Source organism: Ochotona curzoniae, unplaced genomic scaffold, assembly GCF_017591425.1.
Source record: "Ochotona curzoniae isolate NIBS_2020 unplaced genomic scaffold, NIBS_Ocur_1.0 contig_2321, whole genome shotgun sequence".
Taxonomy (NCBI): domain Eukaryota; kingdom Metazoa; phylum Chordata; class Mammalia; order Lagomorpha; family Ochotonidae; genus Ochotona; species Ochotona curzoniae.
The window spans coordinates 9,106,560-9,128,827 of NW_024465421.1; the positions used below are offsets into that span (position 1 = coordinate 9,106,560).

General features: G+C 53.4%; 1 protein-coding gene across 1 annotated transcript; it reads left to right on the plus strand.

The window, feature by feature from the left end:
• Positions 1-17,302: 17,302 nt before the first annotated feature.
• Positions 17,303-22,257, plus strand: IL27 (interleukin 27). Its single transcript, XM_040973102.1, has 5 exons — positions 17,303-17,333; positions 19,380-19,540; positions 19,652-19,750; positions 20,316-20,474; positions 21,895-22,257. Exons 1-5 carry the CDS (start codon positions 17,303-17,305, stop codon positions 22,144-22,146), a joined length of 702 nt encoding a protein of 233 aa, XP_040829036.1. The 3' UTR covers positions 22,147-22,257.
• Positions 22,258-22,268: the final 11 nt, after the last annotated feature.

The following is a 22,268-nucleotide window of genomic DNA, read 5'->3' on the forward strand; positions in this document are numbered from 1 at the left end:
GGATTTTTTTTTAAATGAAAACCCATGCATTTTTCCCCCCATAGTATGCATTTTCCGTAAACTTTTTGAAGATCTCTTGTATGAATCAACATCCCAGCGTTTCGGCGCAGCTCTCCGAAGGCCTCGCCTGGGGAAAGTCTCATCAGGGAGGTAGGTGGCCTTTAAGCAAAGGTCAGAAGGAAGTTGCAAGCATGTTGAAATTCCTGTTTATTCCCTTAAGGGCACACGCATGGTGCCATCTGACATGCAGTGACAGATTTCATGGCTGATTTGCTTGCCACTGTCTCCCCAGTGCCCAGGCATGGGGGCTCATAAATATTACTCCCTCACAGCTTTTGTTTTTTACAAAATGATACAATGGACCAAAGTAATCAGAAAAACAGTTCTTTGAAGAGCAGGCATTTGAGCTTTGACGTGAGCTGTTGAGACCAGAGGTTAGGCATACAGAAAACAATTAATGGGGTTATTAGTGCCCGGTATCTGTATGATAAATTACCCACAAAAATAAAGGCTTGAGTGGGCAATTGGCACAAGAGTAAAGTTGCTGCTTACAACCCCTGCTTGGGTTCAAGTTCAGGTTCCTGACTCTAGCCTCCTGCTGATGTACACTCCTGGAGGTCGCAAGTGATGGCCCAGGTGGCTAGCACCTTGCCACCCACGCAGGAGACCTGGAGGGACTTCCTGGCTTCAGGTTGGTTCTGCTCCAGCTGCTGCAGCCCACTTGGGGGAGGTGAACCAGTGGGTAAGAGATTTCTCTCTCTCTCTCTGCTTTTCAAACAAAATTAGTTCATATTTTAAAAAATGAAAAATTATTTAGAGGCTTACAACAACACTCATTTATCATCTCACAGCTCTTGTGCGTGATCAACATGGGTTTGGCTTAGCTGGATGCCTCGGGCTCCGGGCCCTCTGCGGATGGGCACTTGAACCTGCCTAGGGCTGCATTGTTGTGAAGCGTGGCAAAGTAGAAGGGCACAACCAGATAGGTTGCTGCATGTGGTGCTGGCATCCTGTATCAAATCACCAGTTCAAATCCCAGCCACTCTACTTCCCATCCAGCTTCCTGCTTGTGGCCTGGGAAAGCAGTGGAGGATAGCCCAAGGCTTTGGAACCCTGCACTTGTGTGGGAAACTCAGAGGAGGCTCCTGGCTCTGGATCGGCTCAGCTCCAGCTATTGTGGTCATTTGGGGAGTGAACCAGCAGATGGAAGATCTCTCTCTTTCTGTATTTCCTTCTCTCTGTAAATCTGCCTTTCTAATAAAAAATAAATAAATCTATAAATAAATAATAAATAAATCGCCGGAAATAATAAATAAATCGACGGAAAGGAAAGGGGGCAGAGCTGGGTTGCAGGAGGGCACTTTCTGCTCAGGCAACCCACACCCAGAATTGTTGTGGACTCAGGGCTCTGGACCGAGAGCTGAGTGAGATGCTGCAAGTCCAGCCTGCAGGCTCCATGGGTGAGCCGAGTGTGCCTGCTCATCCTCTACAGACCTCTTGCTGCTGGTCCCACAGGCTCCCAACCCTCAGGGCTGCACACTCAGGCTCCGGCTCGCCCTTGCCTGCGGGCTGGACACGGACACATGGGCTCTCTCTTGGGGTTGCACAGCTTTGACGCAACCCCACCCATGCAGGGCTTGCAGCCCCGAGGGCCTCGTTTCTCTAGAGACCTATGCATCTCCCCCTCTCGGGTACCACGGAGGGAGCACCCCGCCTCAAACCCCTCCTTACGGGAGTAACTACTGACTTCAACCTGTGGACGTCAAAATCTACTTGTGTCTCTGTGGACGTCTCTCTCTTCCTCCCTCTCTCGCCCTGCCTTTCGAACAGCTGGTTGTTGATTCCATCTCCCTGCTAAGTCCACACCCAGAGAGGCAGGAGGCATCCACTCCATCCACAAGGGGGACCTGGATTGAGTTCCCAGGCCGGAGTCCAGGCACAGCCACCATGGGCGCCTGGAGCCTGAGTCAGCAGCTCGGCGCTCTGTCAATTTGTCTGTTTTCCTCTGCGTGTGTGTGTCTCCCCAACAACAACAACAAAATAGAAGGACTCCTCACCCACCATGGGTCCTCACTTCCTGCAGACACGTGCTTCCTTCCGACATGGCTGAGCTGGTGAGATGGGGGCAGGAGGAACTCAGGCAGGGCCAGCTTCCCGCCCGTGGTCCGGGGAGCGTGCTCCCAGTATATCCCAGTGATGCGCATTCACAGGGCGTCCCCTCTGGAAGCATTGCCAACCACAAGGAAGCTTGGCATCAAACTGCGTTTTTCTCTCCTCCTTACTTTCAGCATACAATTCCAATCCCCCCCCCCCCCCCCCGTTGCAGTCCTTTAGACTTGGCCCTTCCAAATGCAGTCACCAGATAGAGAAAGTGAGGTGCAAAAGGAAAATGAACCATTAAATTGTTTTTGAGGCAAGGCTGGAGCTGAGGCCCGATGGAGTGGTTCAATGGCTAAATCCTCCCCTTTGCAAGCGATGGCATGGGTGCTGGTTCCTGTCCCTCTTGTTCATTTCCCATCTAACTCCTTATATGACCTGAGAAAGCAGTAGAGGACGGCCCAAAGCCTTGGGACCCTGCACTGGTGTGGGAGACCTGGAAAAACTCCTACTTTAGATCAGCTCAGCTTTGACTGTGGTGGTCATTTGTGGAGTGAACCAGCAGATAGAAGATCTTTCTCTCTCCTTCTCTAAATCTGGCTCTCTAATAAAGATAAATCTTAAAAAAAAAAAAATGGCTAGAGTTGAAATCGAGGGCCCAGGACCAGGACGGACTCGCTTGTGTGTGTTCTCTCTCTCCTCACAGTCTCTTCCCTGGAGTGCAGAGTGAGAAGTGGTCCCCCTGCCCCTGAGCCCAAGACCCTTTGCCTCTTTCGCCACAGTCTGGCCTAGCCCTGGGTGGTTGATGCAGGCATCTGAGTGAGGGAGACTAGATTGGTGAGCCGGGTCCACATTGGATTCAGCTGTACCTCTTCTGCCCTCCTCTTCGGACTGGTCCAGGGTGGGACAGCTGTCTCCTGAGGCTCAGAGCCATCACCCGTAGTGGCCCAGGAAAGCCAAGGTGGGGGCCCGTGGGCAAGGGTACAGAGCAAGGTGCTGAACAAAGCTCCAGCCTGCTCTGTTTGCCCTTGATTCCCATGGGCCAGGATGCAGGCAAGAGCAGGAGGGGCCCAGGGGCAGAGAAACTATGCCAGGTAACCCACTTAAGCTCGCTGCTGCACAGGCTGCTCCAGGAAGAATCAAGGTGCCCGGGCAGGGGGTGGGGGTGGACCAAGGGATACATTGCCAGCAGTCAGTGTGGGTCAGAGTACCAAGCCCACAGTGGAGGGCAACGTGGGGGACTTGTACAGAGAGGGCCCTCCCACCACCCACTTTCCCTCATCCTGGGCATCTCCTAACCCTGGCTCACTAAGCCCTGGCACACAGCTGCTCTGGAGACAGCTGCTTTGGGGAGCTCTGTCTTCCCACAGTCCCCTTTCCTCTGAGCGGCTCCAGCTGGAGGCAGCATATTGGAGCACACACCCTCTCCTGCAGCTGAGCTGTGTCAGCACCTCCGGAGGACTCCCCAAGGACTTTCCAAGGACTTTCCGGTCTTTGTTAAGAAACCCTGAAACACACAGTCAGGCACACGCCAGAATTATTATTATTATTAGTTTAAGATTTTTTTTTTTTAGAAAGTCAGATACATAGAGAGAAAGATTTTCTGTCCGCTGATTCACTCCCCAAGCTGAGCCAATCCGAAGCCAGGAGCTTCTTCTGGCTTCCCACATGGGTGGAGAGTCCCAAGGCCTTGGGTCATCCTCCACTGCCTTCCCAGGTCACAAGCAGAGAGCTAGATGGGAAGCCGGGCTGCAGAGACATGAATTGTTGCCCATATGGGATCCCGCTGCATGCAAGGCGAGCACCTTGGGCTGTTGCACCAGGCCATATATTTTTTTTTAAAGATTTATTTCTTTTCATTGGAAAGGCAGATTCACAAAGAGGAGAAACAGAAAGATCTTCCTTCTGCTGGTTCACTGCCTAGGTGGCCACAATAGCCACAGCTGAATTAATCAAAACCAGGAGCCAGGAGCTTCTTCCAGGTCCCATGCAGGTACAGGGTCCTGAGGTTTTGATCCATTTTCTGCTGCTTGCCCAGGCCACAAGCAGGGAGCAAGATGGGAAGTGGAATAGCTAGGACATGAACCGGCATCCATGGGATCCCAGCACGTGCAAGGCAAGGATTTAGCCACTGAGCCATCGTGGCGGGTTTAGGATGGTATCTTGATCAAGACTGAAACCTGGGCCCTTGCAGACATGGGCACTCTGGCTGGGCCCCTTTATCCGTCTTGGCTAGACTTGGTTTGATGGTCTGAGCCTCTTCATTCATTCATGCATTCATTCTTTGTGGGCCGTTCATATTGGTGGTCAGGGGTGTGGACTCTCAAGCCAGACTGTTGGTTTAAATTTCCATCCTGCCGTTAGTCTTTAACTTCGATGTTCCATCTGTAAAACAGACAGTTTGAGGATGCCCTGAGTTAACTGCAGGAAGCCATTTGGGAAGTGCCCGGGAAGAGAGAAAGCTCAGGAGGTACCAGCTGCTGCCGTGGGCAGGCTGGCACAGCGGCTTAGCAAGCCCAGCCAAGCTGCCACTAGCCATCTCTGTGACTTCCTGTAGGTCATGTGACCTCTCTGGACCTGTTTCTTCTGTAGCAACATGACAGAAACCAGCACTGTGAGCAAAGCCTCCACGTGCAGAGGCAACATCCCCTACAGAAACTGGTTCGAATCCTGGCTGCTCCACTTCTGATCCAGCTCCCTGCTAATGAAGCAGAGATGCCCCTGTACAGGTGTGGGAGACCTGGATGGAGTTGCTGGCTCATGGCTTCAGCCTTGCCAAGTTGCAGCCATTGTGGCCATTTATGCAATAAACCAGATCTCTCTGTCTCTTTCTTTTAAATAAATGGATCATTTTAAAAAATGAGTATAACAATAGTACTGATAACATAGGGTTATTGTGAGGATTCAATGTGCCAGTAGGTGCCAGCACCACGGAATAACAGGTTAAGCCGCTGCCTGCTGTGCCAGCATCCCATATGGGCACCAGTTCATGTCCTAGCTGCTCTGTTTCCCATTCAACTCCCTGCTAATGTGCCTGTGCCCACGAAGGAGACCTGAAAGAAGCTCCTGGTTCTGAGACCAGCCCAGCTCTGGCAGTTGCCTCCATTTAGAGAGTGAACCAATGGATGGAAAATCTGTCTCTGTTTAACTACATCTTTGAAACAAATAAACCTTTAAAAAGAAACAAATGTGGAGTTCCTGGCTCCTAGCTTGAACTTAACTCAGCCCTGGCTGTTGCAGATATTCAAAGAGTGATCCAGCACCTTAAAGATCTCTCTCTTTCTCTCTCTCTCCTTCCCCGTGTCACTGCCAGCACACACAGTGTGTGATGAAATGCTGGCGATTTATTTTTCCAGTCATGCTGCACTGGCTGCCGTCTCTCCCTCACCTGTCCAGCTCGGGGCCAGGCCAAGTCGGCGCTCACTGATAGAGAAAACCGTTCCACGCTTTTCTCTCTGAGATACTGTCTGCACATGGGCTGCTGGCACCTTAGGATGATTCCTTATCTCATCTATGGCTTTGGCAGTGAAGGGTCAGTTTTTTGGGTAGATCAACTCAAGGGGTGGGAGTCCTGTGCTGCAAGAGGTGGAAGGAGGTTGCAGCTTCACCTGAGCCAGAGGAGAGGAGCTTGTGGCAGTGAACATTTCAGAAGAGACTGCTTCAGGAATAGCTGGATCCAGGCACTCAGACGAAATGAAGCTCAGAATGCTTGTCTTTTTGCCTAGCTCTTGGCTCTGTTTTCTCATGTGGAAGTCACAAGCCAGGAACTCCATCCTGGTCTCCCGCCATGGGTGGCAAGGGGTGGCCATGGGTGTGCCATCTCCTATTGCCCTCCAGGGATATAAGCAGGAGCTAGACCAGAAGCACAGCAGCCAGGACTCGAGTAGGCAGTCTGACACGGAGTGATGGTGCAGCAAGTGACCACTGAACCCACTGGGCCGCAGTGCTGGCCCTGGAGAACCCCTTTTTGTTTTGTTTTTAAGGCAAACTCAGTGACCAGTCTGAGTGAGTCACTTGCCCATCCCTGAGCAGCTTAGTGAAGACAGGGGCTTGGGGCGCCTTGACGAGCTGGGCCCGAGTCTTGTACACACTAAAATAACAGGTTCGAGGTACCTCTCCATCCGCTCCCCCCACCACTGTGAGACTGTAACCTGGCCAAGAAAACTGCATCTTGCTTGGCAAGAATGCTCCAACTCCTGGCTAGGCTGTTCAAGCAGGACTAGGAGAAAAATGAGTTTCATCTGGTACAGCAGCAAAGGCTTGCAACGTAATTAATAATTTTTCATCCCCAAGATAGTTCTATATTAGCTCATTGCATCAGCTCTGTCCCCTGAGTGCCTCCTGGTCTATGGTTTTTACCTTTATAAACCCTGCTAGTCTGTAGTTCCAGGTCAGGAGATCTTTGGGCATGAACTCCCTCCTCACCACCAGCAATAAAGGATTTTCAATTTTTAAAAAAAAAAAAAAAAGATTTACTTATTTGTGGGCCTGGCACAGTAGCCTAGGAGCTAAAGTCTTTGCTTTGCATGTGCCTGGATCCCGTATGGGCACCGGTTCTAATCCCACTGGCCCTACTTCCCATCCAGTTCCTTGCTTGTGGCCTGGGAAAGCAGTGGACGGCCCAAAGTCTTGGGACCCTGCACTCATGTGGGAGACCCAGAAGAAGCTCCTGGCTCCTGACTTCGGATTGTGTCAGCTCCAGCCATCGCGGTCACTTGTGGGAGTGACTCATCAGACGGAAGATCTTCCTCTCTCTCTCCTCATCTGTGTAAATCTACTGTATTGTATTATTTGTATTGCAGCAGCAGATCTACAGAGAGAAAGACAGAGAGGAAGATCTTTCATTCCCCGGTTCACTGCCAAACAGCTGGAGCTGAGCTGATTCAAACCAGGAGCCTTTGAGTCTCCCACATGGGTGCAGGGTCCTAAAGCTTTAGGCCATCCTCTGCTGCTTTCCCAGGCCACAGGCAGGAAATGGAGCTGGATGGGAAGTGGAGCAGCTGGGACATGAACCGGCGCACATAGGGAATGCCGGTGCTTGGCAGGGGAGCAGTAGCCAAGTGAGCCATTGTGTTGGGCCCAGGATTTTCTTTTTCTTTCTTCCTCTCTCTTTCTTTCTTTCTCTCTCTCTCTTTCTTTCTTTTGTTTCAATTTTATTTCTGATGATGTTCACATAACTGAGAAGGATATATTCCCTTGTGGACCACTGGTTAGGGCGGCAAATGTCGAGGAACAGGGGAAAGTAGATGAGATTATTTGTTTCCAAATTTTCATTTTCTTTTTCCTGTATCTGGGGGAAAAGGGAAGAGGAGGGGAGAAGCTGCACCCAACGTCCCAACCATATCAGTACCCAGGGATAGGGACGGTCACACGTCATCCCGGAGTCCCCGATGTGGAGCATGCTCCGAGGGTACTGCTCAAGTGGCTTTGAGAGTTCTAAAAATGCTGTTGATTTCATTGCTCCAAGGCTGAAGAAATTCCTCCAAGCTCCACTAACTCAGTCCATCTCAGGGTGTCTACTCACCCACTTAGCTGGGAGAGCTGTACAGTTTGTTCTGCCCTTCTTCCTCTACTGTGGTATTAGATGTCTTCTGCAGGTACCAACGAACTGCCATATCCCCCATGTGCATCTGGACATGCTATCCACTGCTCCATCTTCAGCAGCTGAGGAGTCCAGCTCTGAACACACGCACTCCCACGTCAGACCACAGACCCTATGATTTTCCTCATGGCTGGACTTCTAAGTCCAGCAGGGGGGAGCGTGGAATCCCCAAAGGAACCTCGTCTGAGGTGACCTGATTCCTGTTGTGTGCTAGCCAGTATGGGGTCTGGCTCAGTCTGTCACCCACATCAGCCTGCACGCACACACACACACACACACACACACTGGTGGTTGCAGTCACTGGGTCAGGTCTGTCTCCAGCCTCATCTCTTATGCAAACCAATGGGTGTTGGCAGGCCCGAGATTTTCAAATCCTGCTCAGTGCATGGTGCACCTCTGTGCCTGCTCGCTTGGGTACAACACCACCTGGTTCCAAGAAAGAGGACAGATCAGCTTTGCCAAAGGAAAGCTGGGTCTTCCCTCCCTTCCTCTGCCCCGCCTCTCTCTTTTCCTTCCTTTCTCAAGGACAAATAGGTGAGCAGGCGAAATTGAAGGCCAACTCTCTCTCATCAGTGTACTTAGCCGGTCGACAAGTTTGCTTTGTTGTTCATGTTGTTCGGGGCTCAGGGTAAGCTGAGCATCCCTGCTCTGACAGTGAAGACTCTGAGACATTCCAGATCCCTCAATGGGATGCCCCAGATGAAAAATCCCACACCTGGTGATTCACAATCAATACTCAGGTGCAGCCGGTGAAGCCACCTCCTGTGACACCCACATCTCACCGTGGAGTACCGGTTCAAATCACGGCTGCTTTGCTTCTAATGCAGCTCCCTGCTACTGTGTCTGGGAAGGCAGCCGGGGGTGGTACAAGAACTTAGGTCTCGGTCACTTTAACTTGGGATACGTGGATGAAGTCCCCTGGCCCAGTCCTAGGCATTGTGGTCATTTGGGGAGTGAAGCATCAGATGGAAGATCTCTCTGATAATCTGCCTTTTAAATATATGTATATATTTAATTATAGACACTCCAAAAATCTCACAGAAAATTGCCTTCAAGCTACATGACAGGCGAACGTGATAACCACTACACTATGGAAACCCACGACCTTCAAGCTACGTGTGCACTTGGGAACTAGTTCAGTCCCCCAAGGTAGCTCAGCGGTGTATGCAAACATTGCGGGATCAGAATACAGAAATCCTGACTTGCACCACCTCCGGACACAACCTCAGCACTTCCTCACTCAGCCCACCAGCTTCCAGCTCTCTCTGTCTCTGAGAGCAATAGATTGTTCCGCCCCATTCTCCCTGCGAACAAAGACCAGGAAGCAGATTGGAGCGTCTTTCTCAGTGTCTCGCCAACTCTGCCCTGTCCTGTTGGCTTCTCTGCAGGTTCTCATCCATCTCTCGCTTTCCCAGCAGGCAGAGACCAGGGCTGGCCCAACCCAGAACCCCCACAGTTACCTTCCCTCCCGCTAGCCCATTACACCAATTTTGTGCATAAATCTCACGGCTCCATTGCCACCAGGTCCAAAACATTGGACAGATCAGCTGCTGGAGACAACCCTGGGGGTTTGGGAGGCTAAAAGAATCATGTCAAGTCATACAGACGTGAGAATGGGGTGGGAGTCATCAAGGGAAGAGGCAATTGACAGGAGAATGAAAGGAGAAGAGAATTATTGGAAGAATTGAGAAACAAGTGTACTGGGCAGATAAAACAGCACATGCTAAGGCCCTAGGGTCAGAGAGGGCCTTTCTGGCTTAGCACCTGAGTCTCATCGACTGGCACAGACCAGGAGCTTGCAGACTGATGCGGAGTCCCCAGCAGGCTGCCTGCTCTGCGCCTGTCAGCTATGGGACTCCGCGTTACCCTGCCCAGGAATAGGATCAGCCCAGCTGGCCGGCTCCCTGTGACCCCTGCTCCAAGTGAGGTCTCTCTCAGGGCCACCGTTCCCCTTAGCCTGTGACTCTCCTCTTTCTTCTTCTTTTTAAAAGATTTATTTATTTTTATTGGAAAAGCAGATTTACAGAGAGAAGGAGTGACAGAGAGAAAGATCTTCCACCTGCTGGTTCATTTTCCAACAACAGCTGGAGCTGAGCTGATCCAAAGCCAGGAGCCTTTTAGATCTCCCATGAGGGTCCCAAGGCTTTGGGCACCCTCCACTGTTTTCCCAGGGAGCTGGATAAGAAGTGGTGTAGCTGGGACGTGAACCAGTGCCCATACAGGATGTTGTCGCTTGCAGGTGGAGCATTAGACAGTTGAGTCTCACTCCAACACCTCCTTTTCCCCTCCTAACTGAAGCCTCTCCTCCCCCGCCCCATCCTCCTGGGCACTTAATTCCCACAGCTGGCCTCGCTTGAGAGCCTCCTGTGGCTCAAGCCTGGCACAACTGCTCACAGCTACAACCCCAGGAACCAGGTTCTGGCTGTCTTCAGAGTCCTCTAAACAATCTTTGCAGTATGTCGCTCTTCCCTCATGTTATAGATGAGGCAACTGGGGCACAGAGAGGAGGAGGAACCTGCCCAAGCTCACCTAGCATGTCATGAGGGCGATTCTCCTGCCAGGGGAGCCGGGCACAGGGAGCTTAGTGGATGGCCAAGGTCACACACCAGACAGTACTGAGACTTTGGGCGGATCCTGGGTCCATCTGGCCCCTTCCAAGTTCATGTTCACTTTTAAGCTGAGAGGCACCCAGTCACTCCCGCCACCCCACCCCCGCAGCTTCCCGTCTTCGCTGAAGTCCATTTTTGAGCTGACATCGCAGAGCCGGGGGCTTCCCCCTCAGAGGCCCAGTCGCGGTCTCGGTGCTATTCCTGATCTGGGCTGGGGAGATGGGGATGGGGGAGATGTAATTGGAGTGGGGAGGGGCAGGCGCTGAGCAAGACCTCCCGGCCCAGGTTCCTGTCCGGAGGCGACATCTAAACCGTGTTCCACAGAATGTTTCCCACAGGCTCAGGGCTGAAACAGGGCTTAGGAAATACCCCTACAAACGAAAAAGCTTCCAATTCCAGCTTCCTGCTCAAGTGCACCCTGGCAGGCAGCAGGTGAGGATGGCTCAAATGCATGGGTCCCTGCCATCCCCATGGGAGAGCCTGACTCTGAGTTCCAGGCTCCTGGTTTCAGCCCGGCCCAGCCCTAGCTGTGGTGAGCATTTGGCGAGGTGTGAACCAGAGATGCAAGATGGGTCTGTATCCCTCTCTGCCTCACAGAAGACATGAAAAGGAGGGAGGAAGAAGGAAGAGAAGAAAGGAACGGAAGGCAACACAATGGCTCAGTTAGCTAATCCTCCCTCTTCAAGAACCAGGATCCCCTATGGGCACCACCAGTTCATACCCCAGCTACTCCACTTCCCTTCCAGCTCCCTGCTCGTGGCCTGGGAAAACAGCAGAGGACGGCCAAAGCCTTGGGACCCTGCCTCCCTGTGGGAGACCCAGAAAAAACTCCTGGCTCCAGGTTTGGAATGGCTCAGCTCTGGCCATTGCAGTCTCTTGGGGAGTGAACCAAGGGAATGGAAGATCTTTCTGTCTCTCCTTCTCTCTGTAAATCTGCCTTTCCAATAAAAATAAATCCATGGGCCCGGCGCGGTGGCGCAAGTGGTTAAGTCCTCGCCTTGCACGCCCGGGATCCCATATGGGCGCCGGTTCTAATCCCGGCAGCCCCGCTTCCCTTCCAGCTCCCTGCCTGTGGCCTGGGAAAGCAGTCGAGGACGGCCCAAAGCTTTGGGAACCTGCACCCGTGTGGGAGACCCAGAAGAGGCTCCTGGCTTCGGATCGGCATAGTATCGGCCCGTTGCGGCTCACTTGGGGAGTGAATCATCGGACGGAAGATCTTCCTCTCTGTCTCTCCTCTCTGTATATCTGCCTTTCCAATAAAAAATAATAAAAATAAATCTTTAAAAAAAAAAAAAATAAATCCAAGGAAAGGAAGGAAGGGAGGAAGGAAGGAAAGAAAGAAGAAAGAAAGAAAGGAAAAAGGAAAAAACAAAGCAGGGGGATGGAGGAAGAAGGGAGGAAGATGGGAAGAAAATCGGAGTGTGGGTCTTTTTGTTCCTTCTCTCTGTGCTCCTCTTCCACCCCCCTCTCTTCATTTCTCTCTGCGCTGACAGCAGCAACAGCAGAGCGTGGCTCCCACATTTCACTGCGGAGGCTGAGGCCCATTGCCGCTGAGTGACTCACGTGAGGACCCCAGAAGGGTAAGCCACATGCTGACATCCATACCCAGCTTCCCTCTGTCCTGTGAGCCAGGACTCAGCCCTGGCCACATCCCTTCCACTTCCCAGTGACTCCTGCCTGAGACTCAGACCACCCATCATCACCCGCATCCTCCAAGCACGTGGATGGGGGCTGGTCCAGCTCTTTCAAACCCTCAGGATCTTTGCCAGGATCTGCTTCATCCTAGAGCTGTGATCAAGAACAGCCCCAGGCCCCCTTGCCATCTCCAGAGAATGTGCCTGGAACCAGGCTGGAGGAGGGGACGGACAGGGAGACTCGGAGTGTAGGCCAGTGCCAGGCTGCCTCATCCGGGCAACAGGCACGTCCCCAGCCACGAGCAGAGAGCATGGGTTCTGCGCTTGTGGCAAAAGACACATTGACTCGACAACGGTTCATTCAGATCCTCTTGTTACTGACACTGGGAAGTATCTGCGCGGAAGGCAGGCAAGAGTCCCCAGCCCTGTGGCATCACAGCCCAGAGCTTGGCGACCTGAACAAAAGAGCTCTGCCATGTGCAGGAGACAGAAAGTGCCAAGCTTGGGGCTGTATCTTTTCATAGAATCATCAGAGATGACCTCATCTGAGAAAGGGCTGGTGTGATGGCGTCAGAGAACTTGCATTTGTTGGTTCACGCCTGCAAATGCCTGCAACAGCCAGGGCTGGGCCAGGCCAAAGCCAAGCAACTAGAACTCCCTCTGGGTGCCCCATGTGAATGGCAGGAAGCCACCCCTGTTACCCTCTCATGGTCACATGCATGGCAAGCAGGATCTGAAGAATTGGAGTCAGGGATTTGCAATATGGGATAGGAACACGCTGAGCAGCCGTGCCCTGAGTGCAGAGCCTAACAAGAGAGATTTCCTGGGTGGCTGTCTGGAGGAATGTTCTGGGCAGAAGGCGTGGGCAGTTCCAAGCCCCGAGGGATGCCCCAGGAGCCACAAGCAGGCCCAGGCCACTGTGGCTAGCATAGCGTCAGCAAACAGTTAGCAAGATTGAAGATAGAAACTGGTGAGGTTCCCAGCTTCAGCCATTCCCGCGAGTCCCATGAGACAGATGGGACATCCGAGGCTCACTGGGGGACTTGTGTGCATAACTCAGATGCAGATGCTCTACAACCGCCAAAAGGGATGAACACGCTCATTGTGCTTGATCTGCTTTTGGAACCCCAAATCACAGATGCTACTTTGTGGCACAGGCAGTTCCATTAGCTTGAGGACCCCATGGTGGGAGGTTGTTAGGAACAAGGCAGGACTTCCTAGGAAATACACTTCTGTGGCATCCAGTAACTTAGATTGATCTTTAAAATTTTAACTTATGGTGGCTGGCATGTGGTTTAACAGGCCAATCCTCCACCTGAAACAGTGGCTATGATGGGGTGCAGCCGGATAATAATAGCACTCTAAAGCAGTGAGCTTGCCAAGTCAATGGAAGGTGTTTTTGTTTGTTTATTTGTTTGTTTTTATTGCAAAGTCAGATATACAAAGAGGAAGAAAGACAGAGAGGAAGATCTTTCGTTTGATTATTCACTCCCCAAGTGGCCACAACGGCCAGTACTGCACCAATCTGAAACCAGAAACCAGGAGCTTTCTCCAGGTCTCCCACACAGGTACAAGATCCCAAGGCTCTGGGCCATCCTCCACTGCTTTCCCAGGCCACAAGCAGGGAGCTGGATGGGAAGCAGGGACACCAGGATTAGCACCGGTGCCCATATGGGATCCTGGCATGTGCAAGGCAAGGACTTTAGCCACAAGGTCACCATGTCAGGCCCAAAAGAAGGTTTTGACTGCACACACACCCACCCTTCTTAATTCCTCCCACGCCATTCAAGTTAATTGAGTGCATGGTAAAGAGCTAAGGAGACACCCTGCTCTCAGGCCTCTCTGGTGTATTATTTAAGTGAATTCACTACAGGAATTTTGTGTTCTGGCAGCTCCCTTACTGCGTCCTGGCACTTAGTTAATGGAATGTTTTGTACTTCCCACAGAAACTGTACTGCACAGCTCTCAAGCTGATTGGAGGATGAAAGGGTTTTTACTCCTGCGTTGGGTGCTTACGTGGTGCAGCAAGCAGCTCCCAGCAGCTCCGGGAGTGCAGTGAGAGAGTGCTGTCACCAAGCTTGGGCAATGAAGATTCTTCTTTATTGTTCATGTGATAGCTCTCTCTCCCCACAATGCTGGCATCCCATAAGGTCGCCTGTTTTAGTCCAGGAATCTCCACTTCCCATCCAGTTCCCTGCTTATAGCCTGGGAAAGCAGTAGAGGAAAGTTTTTATTCCTGTACCCACTTGGGAGACTCAGAAGAAGCTCCTGGCTTCAGACCAGCCATTAAGGTCATTTGAGGAGTGAACCAGCACTGGAACAGTTCACTCTGCTTCCTTCTCTTTGTAAATCTTTCCTTTGAATAAAAACAATAAAATCTTTTTAAAAAAAAATATTTATTTATTGGAAAGGCAGATATACAGAGAGGAGAGACAGAGAGGAAGATCTTCCGTCTGATGATTCACTCCCCAAGTGAGCGCAACAGCTGATGCTATGGCCATCCGAAGCCAGGATCCAGGAACTTCTTCCAGGATCTCCCGCACAGAGGCAGGGTCCCAAGGCTTTGGGCCATCCTTGATTCCTTTCCCAGGCCACAAGCAGGGAGCTGGATGGGAAGTGGGGCTGCTGGGATTAGAACCAGTGCCCATATGGAATCCCGGTGCGTTCAAGGCAAGGACTTTAGCCACCAGGCCACGCCACCGGGCCCAAAATAATAAAATCTTTAAGAAACGTATTTATTGGTCCCAGCGTAATGGCTCAGAGGCTAAATCCTTGCCTTACATACACTGGGATCCCACACGGGTGCTGGTTCATGTCCTGGCTGCTCAACTTTCCATCCAGCTCCCTGCTTGTGGCCTGGGAAAGCAGCAGAGGATGGCCCAAACCCTTGGGACTCTGCAACTTCTTGGGAGACCCAGAAGAAGCTCCTGCCTCCTGGTTTCAGATTGGCTCAGCTCTGGATATTGCAGCCACTTGGGGAGTGAATCATCAAATGGAAGATCTTTTTCTCCTTCTCTCCTTCTCTCTGTAAATCTGACTTTCTAAGAAAAATAAATAAATAAATCTTCAAAAAGAAGAAACAGCTGCAAAGGAGCCAAGATTTGAACCCAGGCATCCTGCCAGGGGATGGGGCTATCTCAAGTGATGACATAACCACCGAGCTGTGAAACCTGGCTCGTGATTGACTTTAAATGGTCTGGGAATGTGCACTTCCAGGGGGCTGGGCCTTGACCTCATGTAAATCCCCCAAGCACGGGCTGTCCAAGGGTTTACTGATAGAATTGCGGATGACAACATGTGACCTTCTCTGATCACAGCGTATTGAATGCCGAGTCTAGGAGTCTTGGAATGGTCTTCTGGACTTGAACGGAGGGACGTAAGGGCTGGGTGTCTGGTGCGGTGGCGAAGACCCCAATTCCAGGACCCACATCCCACAGCTGAATGCCTGAACTGCAACTCCAACTTCACTTTGGATCTCAGGGCTTTGCTACCACGCTCTGTTGGGAGGTGGCAGGGGTTGGCTCATTTGGTACGGCCAAATGTGGGAAGAGAGACCTGGATAGAACTCCACGCTCTGGGCTTTGGCCTGATCCAGCTTTAGGGAGTCCCATGGTGTGTGTGTGTATCTGTCAATACATTGGGAAAGACAAACAGGAAGGGTGCTGGAGCACCAAGAAAGGGAGGTGAGGGATGGAGCAGCAGAGTGGCTCCCGCTGGGGTAAATACGCCAGGCTGGGGGGAACCTGGGAGGAGACTTGGAGGCCCCCCACAGGTGGTAGGATGTGATCAGAGCATGGAGAAGGGGGCTGGAAGTTTGAAGGTGCCGCTGCTCTAGGTCATGGCAGATGCGGAGGGGTATGGGCGTGGCAAGAGCTGCAGGCAGGACCCATGTGGTTGAAGATAAGGGACAGTAGGCCTTGGGCGCACGTGCAATAGCAGCTGTGCCTTGATCCATCCTCACCACCTGTCCTGCACTCTGTGGGACCCTCCCCCCTCTCCCTTGGGGAGCCCCTGCAGCCTGGGTACAGAGCTGCTGCCATTGGTGGGTGCTGCCCAGCTGCCTTGTCCTCCTCCTCCAGCACTGGCTTCCCAGACTGCTTCCCCCAGGAACCGCTGCTTCTTCACTGGCCCTGGGTCCCGAGGAGCGATTGTTGTGGGCAGTGCCCAGCAGGGCCGGAGCAGGCAGGGTGTGAGAAGGGGAAGTCCCTTAGGTTTCTGTCTCACAGCAGGGGCCTGGCAGGGAAACCCCACAGGTCCCAAAAGGAAAGCGGCAGCAGAGGGCCTCGGGGAAGACCGAGAAACCCCCCTGGGCTCCCAGAAGATGGGAAATCCAGGGTGGGGCCAAGGGCGGGGCCGTGCTGGAAGAGAGCCCTGCGGTCACCCTTGCACCCAAACCCTAACAGTGGTCTCCCCAGAGTTATTCTGGGTGCTGGCTGAGCCTTTATCCTCGTCACAGCCCGAGCCCTTGTCCCAGCCTCAGCCCCAGCCTCAGGCAGAACCCCAGCCACAGACAGGATCTGGGATGTGGGCTGAGCTTCAAAGCCTAACCCTGACAGGCCCCAAATAGGGGGCCCTGGGTTACTGAGCATGTGCTGGCCTTGAAACAGGCAAGAGGCCCGAACCTCCACCCCAGGCCAGGTTCTGTAAGTCCAGTCCCTGACTGAGTCCCAACCATGGCTGTAGACGCACCTGTAATCCTGAGTGTCAAATCCTGACCCCAGACCTAGCTGCCAGCCCTGCCTCGAGGGAGCCCTGACTTGGGTTCCAGGATTGGCCTTTGCCGTGGTCTCTTTCATTTCTGGCCCCAGTTTCAAAATAGCCAGCCTGGGACCCATACTGATCGCTGACTCCATCACCCCCTCTGTCAGCCATCTGGTAAATCCGAGAGTGAGGCTGACTCAAAGCCCCGAGTCCCCTCTAGCGGGCAATCCCCTCACCTGGCCACGCACCTTGCAGACCCTGGAGCGGTGATGGATGGCTCTAAGAAGATGATGACAGGGCCAAGAGAAGTTGGAGGGGTCTTACAGTACAGCACCTCCCAGTGATTGGAGTGCAATGTGGAAGGAAGGACAGGGAGCTCAGCAGGGGGTCAGGAGTTGTATCCACTGAAACCCCAGTTTCCCGCCACCATTCTGCCCCTCCTACCCCACCCCCACCCCCCGTGCTTTGCCTCCCACCCTCTCTGGGAAGGGAAATTACATTTCCCCATTTTAGCAAGGGGTGGTCAGGAGGGAAGACTGAGTGAATACAAAGCTGAAAGTACAAGCAGGAGGCAGGACGGAAAGCGAAACCGGGTGCAGCCCCCACTATAAGACTCCCTCTACCCAGGAGATGGCTGGCCAAAGAGGCTGGGCCCTGACATGGGCCAGACGGCAGGCGACCTCAGCTGGCGTGAGTGTGAGATGAGGGTTGCGGGCAAAGGGCTGGGAGGCTTGGCTGAGACTGGGGGTGGTAGTAAAACTTGGCTGATGAGTAAGGGCCAAGGAACTGGGGAAACCCAAGAGCTGGTGGAGATGAAGGGCATGGCTGGCTGCAAGATGGCAATGAGGGGCCCTGGGATTTGGCTGGCATGAAGGGGGCAGGGAAAAGGGGTAAGTTGGGCAGTGGTTGGAGCAGGGCTAGGCAAGGGCTGGAGGAGCCGGGCTGGGTATGAATAATGGGAGGGAGTGGGACAGATAGATAACAAGACCAGGCTGGTGCTGGTAAGTGGGTGACGAGCAGGTGCTAAAGGAGAAGCTGGCATGGCATAGGGGTCATAGCCCAGGCGTCAGCACTGGATCCAGGCTCTTGGTCCTGGATGGGGAGAAGGATCAATTGTGCAGCTGCTGGCTAGAATCAGAGCAGCAGGTGGAGGATCAGTTGACAGGTCCAGAGAACTGGAGGCTGGGGATGGAGCACCCAAAGGCCAGGACCCAGCCCCTGAGCACCTGCTGCAGAAGGTCCAGGGAAGTTGTGGGGTCTCCAGGGTGAAGGCAGGAGGTGGCACACCTCGCTCTGGGTGAGTAGGGCTTGGGAACAGCCAAGAAGAACCCTACTCTACCATAAGTCTCGGGAACACCAGAGGGGTAGAGTGACCCCCAAGCCAGGGACCCTGAAGGCCGGAGATCCTATAGGCTTTGCTCCCCATGGCTGGGGAGTGGGGTGGGGCTGGGCCCCTAAGCCTTAGCGCTCTCGGGGAGTGCTGCGATCCCCCAGGGCCAGGGAAGGGACATGGGCAGTTTTGGTTTGGGTTTCGGGGAGTGTTGTGTAACTCCCAGGATTGCTAGATTTCCTCTCCACGAGGAAGAAACTGCTGAGCCTGGCCCTTTCCCAGAGCCGCTGCCCCTCTTTCCAGGAAAACACAAGGCAGGAGCACCCTCCAAAGCGTCCTGCTCTGACCCCTCCACAATCTACAGATGGGAGCCTGAGGATCAGGGAGCAGAGGTGGCTCAAGGGAGACCAGCATGGGAAGCAGTGCACCTGCCTCCCTCCCTGCTTGGTAACCTCCTATCTTACCCCACCCCCAACACACACACACACACACACACACACACACACACACACACACACGCCCCAGGCAGACTGCACTGCACAGTGACCCACCCCAGGTGGGAGGGGTAGATTGGACCCTTCTGTTCTCACGCCCTGGCTTGGAGCCTCTGGCCTTGCCAGCCTGGACCCCTGTGGGCCATCAAGGTCTGTGTAACCATTGGAGCTGCCTGGCTGAACCCCAGGAATGTAGGGACACAGGAATGCATCCTGATGCATTTAGACTGCAGGCCTGGCTCCCCGACCCTTGAGCCAGCTGGCTCCAAGGACAGGTCAACCTCATTCTGTTTATTTTCTTTCTTTTTTTAAAAAAAAAAGATTTATTTTTTTTAAGTTTTTTTTTTTTTTTTTTGGAAAGTCAGATATACAGAGAGGAGGAGAGACAGAGAGAAAGATCATCCATCCGATGATTCACTCCCCAAGTAGCCGCAATGGCTGTTGCTGCGTCGCTCCGAAGCCAGGATCCAGGAACCTCTTCCAGGTCTCCCACGCGGGTGCAGGGTCCCAAGGATTTTTGGGCCGTCCTTGACTGCCTCTCCAGGCCACAAGCAGGGAGCTGGATGGGAAGTGGAGCTGCCAGGATCAGAACCAGCACTCATATGGGATCCCGGCGCTGACCCAACCTGGCGCGTTCAAGGCAAGGACTTTAGCTGCTAGGCCATGCCATTAGGCCCTCATTCTGTTTATTTTCAAAAGATGGAGTGGGATGCCATATATGGTTGTGCAGGTTGTTCACTGAACAGAGGCAGTTAGTCCAGGGAGTTAGCAAGGGTCCTTCCTTTAATCTGCTCATCACCAGTGAAGCTGTCCTCACAGGGCTCGCGTGCTGGGCAGCCTCCGTAAGGACGCGAGATTGTTCTCCTCCTGTGTGTGCCTCCATCCAGCTTTCTGCCCACCCTGTCTCCCCAGGGCTCAGCCTGGTGTTACTGTCCTTGCTCCTGGCGCGAGCCGGCGTCTGGGGATTACCGAGGCCTCCGAAGAGTCTGCAGGAGCTGAGCAGGGAGTTCGCGCTCAGCCTGCATCTTGCCAGGAAGCTGCTGTCTGAGGTTCGAGGCCAAGCCCACCGCTTTGTGAGTCTCCCTGATTGCAGCAGCGGCCAGGAGGGTGGGGGGAGGGGGTGGTGGAGGTGGCTGAGCTGCGACCCCCTCTGCCCCGTTCCACTGACAGACCTCGCCCCGCAGGCTGAAGCTCACCTGCCGGGGGTGAACTTGGACCTCCTGCCCCTAGGGAAGCAGCTCCCCAATGTGTCCTTGACCTTCCAGACCTGGCACCACTTGTCTGTGAGTGAGGGATGAGGTAGAATGGGGCACAAGGAGATGAAGCTGGCCGGGGAGCGTAGAGCTTGGGTGGATTTAAAGACAGATTCCAGCCGAGGCTGAAGATATCACTGGACATGAACCTGAAGCTGGCAGAGGGAGATGGAACTGGGGGAAAAAAAGCAGGAGGGAGGCAGGGCGTGGCAAGGGGTGGCCATGGAACAGGCCTGGGTTGGAGAAGTACAGGGGCTGAGATTCAGGGTGAGAATAGATATAGAAGAGGGCAGGGGACAGGGTCAGTGTTGGAGACAGATGGCATGGGGAGAGGTGGGAGGGAGCTAGAAGTGGAGGAGGCGAGGATGTAACTGGACGGTGGAGAGCGGACAGAGGAGGAAATATGGATGGTAGAGATGCCAGCAGACAGGCTGGGTCAGAGATCAGAGGAGGAGAGCAGATAGAAAAAGACAGAGGAGGTGTGGAGGGAGGTGAGCACAGGCCAGGGGAAGAGCTGCAAATGAGGTGCCTGGGTGCCAGGTGAGGGCTTGACCCGGTCACTCTGGCCCCTGGGTCTCTCCTGCCCCTGCAACAGGATTCAGAACGACTCTGCTTCCTGTCCACGACCCTGCGGCCCTTCCATGCCCTGCTGGGAGGGCTGGGGAGCCAGGCAGGCTGGAGCAGCTCAGAGAGGATGCAACTGTGGGCCATCAGGCTGGATCTCCGGGACCTCCAGCGGCATCTTCACTTCCAGGTAAGGCTTCCTGGGAGATTCCCACCCACCCACCTGCAAAGCCAGTCACCCTTCCAGAATGCCCTCTGCCCACAGAGCAAGGAGGCCTGGAGAGTTGCTCCAAATCCTGTACTCTATGTGTGAGCATTTGAGTGGATGACAGTGTGAGGGACAGAACACCTGTGTATACAGGTGTGAGGTTGATGGGTGTGTGAGAGTATGCAGGTGTAATAGTATGAGAGTGAGTGTGCAAGTGTGAGAGGGGGTGAGTGCAGGTGTGACAGTGGATGAGTGTGAGAGCACAGGTGACATGGGGGTGTACAAATGTGTGTGTGCACGTGTATACAGCTGCATCAGACCCTTTCTGGCTTGTCTAGGCCACCAGTTGGTCCTCAATGGGACAGCTGCTCTGGGGCCTCTAGGACAGCAATGGTTGGGGGTTGGGGAAGGTCAGCATCCCCAAGGGACACCATCCACTTTCCTCCCTCTGATTCTCTGACATCATAGACCTTCCTGAATCTCTCCTGGGAAACAGAAAGTTCACCTTCAGTGGAAAGGGAATAGAAAATGCAACCCATATGAAAGCCAGTTAGGTCATCCCTGGGTCTCCGTTGTGCTCCCAGGCCAGCCCTGAGGAGCGGAGAGGAACCGCCTGGACCCTACCCCGCCCCCACCCCAAGGACACTCCGGCAGGAGGGGCCCAGCTCAGGACACCTTGCTTCACAGCTTCCATTTTCCCGATGCAAAAAGTCACGCAGGACATGTTAGATGGCCATGTGACAGAGAGCCAAAACAGGCATTGTCCAAGGAAACCCTGGTGCTGTGGGCACAGACTGTCATTAGGAGTTACCATGAGAGGGCTTCCAAAAGTTCATGGAAAAGAATGAAAAGATAAGCTTATGTTGGTGCTGAAAAATTTGAAGTCCATGCATAATTTTTCATATTACAAATTTTCATCAACTTTTTGAAGATCCGTTGTATACATGGCTTTTGCCAATTTTAAAAAAGATTATTATTTTTTGAAAGGCAAAGTGATAGAGAAAGAGGGAGAGACAGAGAGAATTATTTGCTGGGTCACTCCCCAAATGGCTGAAACAGCTGGGGGCTGGACAAAGCCAAGCACCCAGAATTCTATTTGGGTCTCCCACGTGGGTGGCAGGAACCCAAGTACTTGAATCATCTGCTGTTGCCTTCCTAAGGTGCATTAGCAGGAAGCTGGGTTGGAAAAGGAGCAGCTGGGACTTGAACCGACGCTCCAATATGCGATGCTGGCATCTCAAGTGGCAGCTACAATGCTGCCCTCTCCCAGTTATTTTTTTGCGCTTGAATAAACTGATGTGTTCCTTTTAGTTTTCCATGAACTTCATGGACATCCCCCTGAATATGCCGGGAGGATATGGTGAGGTTCTCAGCCTGGCTGACCCCTGGACTTCTCCCACAGGTGCTGGCTGCAGGATTCAACCTCTCTGACCAAGATGAGTGGGAGGAGGGTAAGGGGCACCTCCCAGCGGCTCCAAGTGGCTCTGTCCAGGGCCCGGCCCAGGTGGCCTGGCCCCAGCTCCTCTACACCTACCAGCTGCTGCACTCGTTGGAGCTGGTCTTGTCGCGGGCCGTGCGGGACTTGCTGCTGCTCTCCAAGGCCGGGCACCCTGGCCAGGCTTTGGGGTTCCCATCCCCCAGCCCCCAGCCCTGACCCAGTTCACTGCTCAAGCCCCTCCCCTCACCTGGAGGACTGAAATAGTAGCCCACAGCACAGACTTCAGCTCACTGCCTTGGACCAGCTCCTGGGGCCCTACCAGTCCCTCCAGTCCTTGC